The sequence below is a fragment of the Austrofundulus limnaeus genome, unplaced genomic scaffold (assembly GCF_001266775.1).
Source record: "Austrofundulus limnaeus strain Quisiro unplaced genomic scaffold, Austrofundulus_limnaeus-1.0 Scaffold1, whole genome shotgun sequence".
NCBI classification, from domain to species: domain Eukaryota; kingdom Metazoa; phylum Chordata; class Actinopteri; order Cyprinodontiformes; family Rivulidae; genus Austrofundulus; species Austrofundulus limnaeus.
The window spans coordinates 6,349,717-6,354,348 of record NW_013952403.1 but is presented as its reverse complement, the minus strand read 5'-3'; the positions used below and the strand labels follow the sequence as shown (position 1 = coordinate 6,354,348).

The following is a 4,632-nucleotide window of genomic DNA, read 5'->3' as shown; positions in this document are numbered from 1 at the left end:
GAGATGGGGCGAAATCTGTTGTCATATTTTCAGAAAGTGTAGAAAATGCGCAAAAACTACCGTTCCAAAGCCTGAAATTACCTTTGGTCACTTTAGACATCCTGTCCCTGACCCTAGTACCTAAAATTAACCATTTTTAGAAAATGTAGGAAATTCACGTCAACATGTTCCRAAGCCTGAAATTACCTAATATTCACCATGGACATCCTACCCCTGATCCCAGTACCTAAACTTAACCATTAATCCTGATCCCTCATGTTAACCTGAGACCCACGAACCAAAGACCCCTGGTGGCGCAACCCRGAAAAGCCGCGGGCGKCAAGGACTGACGCGAGGGGGTCACCTGATGCGTCAAAATAAGACGCAGAGGGAACTTTGGAAAAGCGTCAATATGTGACGAGTCGGGAGTGAGAATGTGTAGGACTAACACAGTGTATCAGTGGTTTGAATGAAATGACTCTGAAATAAAGTGAAAGGACAATGACTGCAGTCTGAGTTCTACTATTGTTTTATTTTTAATGCTTTATTAAAACAACAAACACACTTAAGCTTTGATTTAGGTCAAATAGCTTGCTTTTAATAATAATTCACACAGCTTTTATTTTTATTGTGTGTAATACTGCGAGAATTTTCTCTAATCTATTTAAAATAAATCTTGTCTTTATCTGCACAGATCGTACAATTTAATTTGTAAGTTGCAATTATGTTTTCCCTCGTTTCACTGAGTTTCACAAGCATAATGTTTAAAATATATWTTTTTATTTAGTTTTGTCATTTAATAGGTACGCTATATCCTAAACAATTAAAATGGTAAACAGTAAATTTTCTCTAATTGGTTTTGCTCTAGCTTGATCTTTTCTAGTAAATATTAAACAGCTTATTTTAATTTTTAAACTATGTCAATGTCTAGACTTTGAGGTGTTTAATTTTAGCTGGAAGAGATTTTAATAATTTCAATTAATTTAATTTTTAATTGGTAGTTATAAGAACATACAAAGTGTCTCTGAGAATTTTCCCATTTAGAAATAAAGTCATTGTATCGACTTAGGATATTATCATGTACCATAGAAATACTTGTTTTTACTAAATGTGTGCCTTTCAGATTCACTCAACAAGGCTAACTAGATAACCCTTTTTAACCAACCTGATTTTGTAAAGAAAGAAACACCACTCTGCTGCAATAGTTACTCAAGACACATCCTCTTTTACTCCAGCTTCTCCTTAAATTAGAATAATCACTCAATTATCTAATTCCAATAATTATCAGTCTAGAGCGCATGCCCTGTCCTGCTTTCGCTCTCTTACATTTTACAAGTGTGTGCTATAGACAAGTAGTAGCAGGTTGTGTAAATCAGATGCTACTTGTATGATGCGAAAACAAACTGAAACATTCTTGTTTCTGATTAAAAATGCAGGAAATGTAAGAAATGTGTCAGTTCTGAAAACTTTTGGACTGTATGTCTGCAGGTCTAACAATACCAATCCTGACTGCAGTGTCCAAACGCTGTTTTGTTTTTCTCAGATAAATTCTGCTGCTGACCAGCAATATTATCAGTACCAGGGGATCTTAAGAGTGTTTGAACTAAATGAAATTGGAACTTCTAAAATGACTATTTAATTTAGTGCAAAGTCAGAAAAATTATCCACTGCTGCCGTGCACCACCAATTACCCTAAGAGCTAAACATGTCTAATTATGTGATTCCATTAACTTAAATGAAAACTACTCAGACAAATGTGGCTCCAATTACTTTTCCATGCTTTTAAAACAGAACAGATTGTATTTGTACATAAAAGTAAATGTCATTTGTCTCCAAATATCATCTAGTAACCCAGTATTCAAATGATGAAAAGGCTAATACTAGAATATCTTGTCCCATTTTATTAGATAATCACTGTTTGACACTACACACCATTTAAAATCAATTATCTGTGAAATGAGGGGACATTGATCCTTTTTTCTTGTTTTCTTTTGTTCCATGCCCACAGAGCTGGAAAATGTCAACATTGTATGATGCAGTTTATTTAAATTTGGGTTTTAATAAAACAAGGTTATTTGGAAGATTATCAGTTTTTTTTTATTACAAACACAAACTATTCCAAAACACCCAAAGTCAGCTGTTTATTGCCTGAACAAATTTGTTTGCTTAGCAAATAATCCAAAACCTTGAGGTATACTATATGTTTGTTTATGAACTCCAAAACTCATTGCCATGGTACAATATTTTACCAAGGTAGTATTTGGTGCAAACATCCCTGGTCATAATAACAGGTAACTTAAACATCAACTTTGAGCCACATTWACATTTCTTCAACAGCAAAAAAAGAAAAAAAATATGCTGCTTTTTTTTATTAGAGACCACTCAAAACCATTAGAAATGACAGTGTGTAATGCATGGTCAGTTAAAAACACAATGCTGTATCATCAAATACATAATTTATTAATGAGTCAGCTGTGTGTGTAACACATAGTTTAATACAAAAAGCGCAATCCCAATAAACATATTTCTAAACAATCTCTTTCTGATGTGCAACATTTTGTCTCTTTAACTTCCACATACCCACTAGGTTATAAGAACTTGATAAATTTCTATCGATCTAGTCAGTGCAAGCATTCAGTTGAGGTTGAAGCTTTTACACTGTGCTAAATGTACCTAATGCCTATGTTTTCTTGCCAGATTTACCATTTATTACCTCCGTTCTTCCTTCTGCTTCTTTCATTTATTGTTTTTCTCTTTCATTTCTTCTCCAGAATGAACCAAAACCACCTAAAGGAGTCATCAGCTGTGGGCAAATGGTCTGAAACTGAGAAAAGCTTTGACAGTGATGTCCAATCAGAGGCTGCTAAACCAATAAGGAAGTCAATAAAGGAAGAGTTTATTGGATATTGAGTTCCTGTCTACAGTTTACATTCACCCTCTTTTAATCTGTGGCCCAAACGTATAGACTTATTTAGATAAAAGCTGGAACATTTTAGTTTTTTCTTGAATATAATCATACTGAGGTTGGCTGATGTCACCACTCGCCTCCATCCCTTTCAGCTCCTCCGGGGGCTGAGCTGACTGGAAGGGGAGCATGGGCAGAAGGGTGGCTGACCCAACCTATCCAGTGCCAGCACTGGGAGTTCCACTGGCAGGGGGGCGATGGGGCCCGCTCTGCAGCATTGGGGTGCAGACATCTCCCAGACTGCAAACTCTTTCCACCTTCAAACGGCATGGCAGCCAACGGTCCAACACGCGTCAGCAACACGCCATGGATACAGACGAAACAATGACAGCAGAGACCAGAGGAGTTATCAGAAGTGACAGCAACAACCTGCCAGAGTCCAAAGAGACATCTCAGAACGAGATCAACAGCCTGACACAGGACGACATGGGGTCGCAAGGGTCTGGTAGTGGAGTTTATTGTCAAATCAAAACCATCCAAGCAAACCCCAAGGACACAAGAGATAAAAGAACAGCTCGGTATACAAATGGCAGTGTGGTAGCCTCTGATTTGGTAGGAGGGGTTTGCAGTGAGGCCACAGAAAGCAAGGAGCCGACCCAAGAGAAAAGAAGGGTCCAGTCTCTGCGAGGGGAAAATCATCGCTCTGTATTAAAGACGGGGAGTGTTGGTACCACGGTACACGCCACGCCACCTCGACCCTGTCGTGTGATGACAARTTCTCCACATCGCCTTTGTGCAACATGTGGGAGGAGACGATCACAGGTAACACAGTGCACAGGTGCATGTCGCAGGAGGGCAGTCAATCAAATCACAGCAAGTCAGACTTTACCTAATCCGCCACGGAAAACATCTGCTGCTCCCGCCCAGTCAAGGAAAGCCTCTGCTGTTCTGAACTCCCAGTCCTGCATCAAAAGCACCGACAGAGGCACGCCACAGCAGCACACATCAGTAAAAACTGCTCAAATGCCACAGTTGTCACACACTATGCCAAAAACAAACACAACACACTCTCAGAACAAATCAAAAGATACAAAGCAGCAAACAAGGCCACGTTCAGCAGAATTTCCCTATTTCAGGGACTCAGCCACGCAAACAACAGAAACACATGCAGACAACACAGCCAGCACAGATACACATTACAAACAAAACACAGAGACAGTCAAACATGTACCCGACAAACACGCTCACGATCAGGCTCAAGTCCAGAAAACTGACGAGCAAGCTCATCAACATACATCCATCCACATCATTTCCAGGCCCCAAACTCCTTCTTGTCACTGTGACTCCAAGTCCAGCAGCATCCCATCTGTTCCACCCAAAAATACACCTAAAGCAACTCATTCTAAGCCGGCCACACCTACAGCAAACCAAASCAAAAACGAGGAGACCACAAATTCATCCAAACAATCCTCAGAACAGGTCAACGTTAAGGACTGCAYGAAACAGAAGAGCAAACCATTTGACGACCATACTCTGCCTTGTAAGACTCATTCAAAAGCACAATGTAACGGAGCTCCGGGAGGACTTTTAGATGGGCACGTGGTGAACATGCCATGTGGGCTGGAGAGTCAGCTACAGAGTGTGGAGGAGAACCTCCTGTCCAATCAGGAGAAGATCAAGGTGCTTCTCAATGTTATTCAAGACCTGGAGAAGAGCAAGGCTTTCAGCGAAGGGTGAGATAAGGGGAC

The 4,632-nt window shown here is 39.8% G+C and overlaps 2 protein-coding genes across 3 annotated transcripts in view; one reads left to right on the top strand and one right to left on the bottom strand.

The window, feature by feature from the left end:
- Nucleotides 1-4,632, bottom strand: part of dock2 (dedicator of cytokinesis 2) — a gene marked incomplete in the record, with an annotated part of 113,498 nt that overhangs the window by 41,528 nt on the left and 67,338 nt on the right.
- insyn2b (inhibitory synaptic factor family member 2B) overlaps nucleotides 1-4,632 on the top strand; it is a 25,123-nt gene that overhangs the window by 10,031 nt on the left and 10,460 nt on the right. For both annotated transcript variants that reach the window (XM_014007253.1, XM_014007257.1), the window contains exon 2: nucleotides 2,751-4,617. In XM_014007253.1, coding sequence (XP_013862707.1) covers nucleotides 3,074-4,617 — 1,544 coding nt within the window. In that variant the 5' untranslated portion in view covers nucleotides 2,751-3,073. The remainder of the gene's footprint in view (nucleotides 1-2,750; nucleotides 4,618-4,632) is intronic.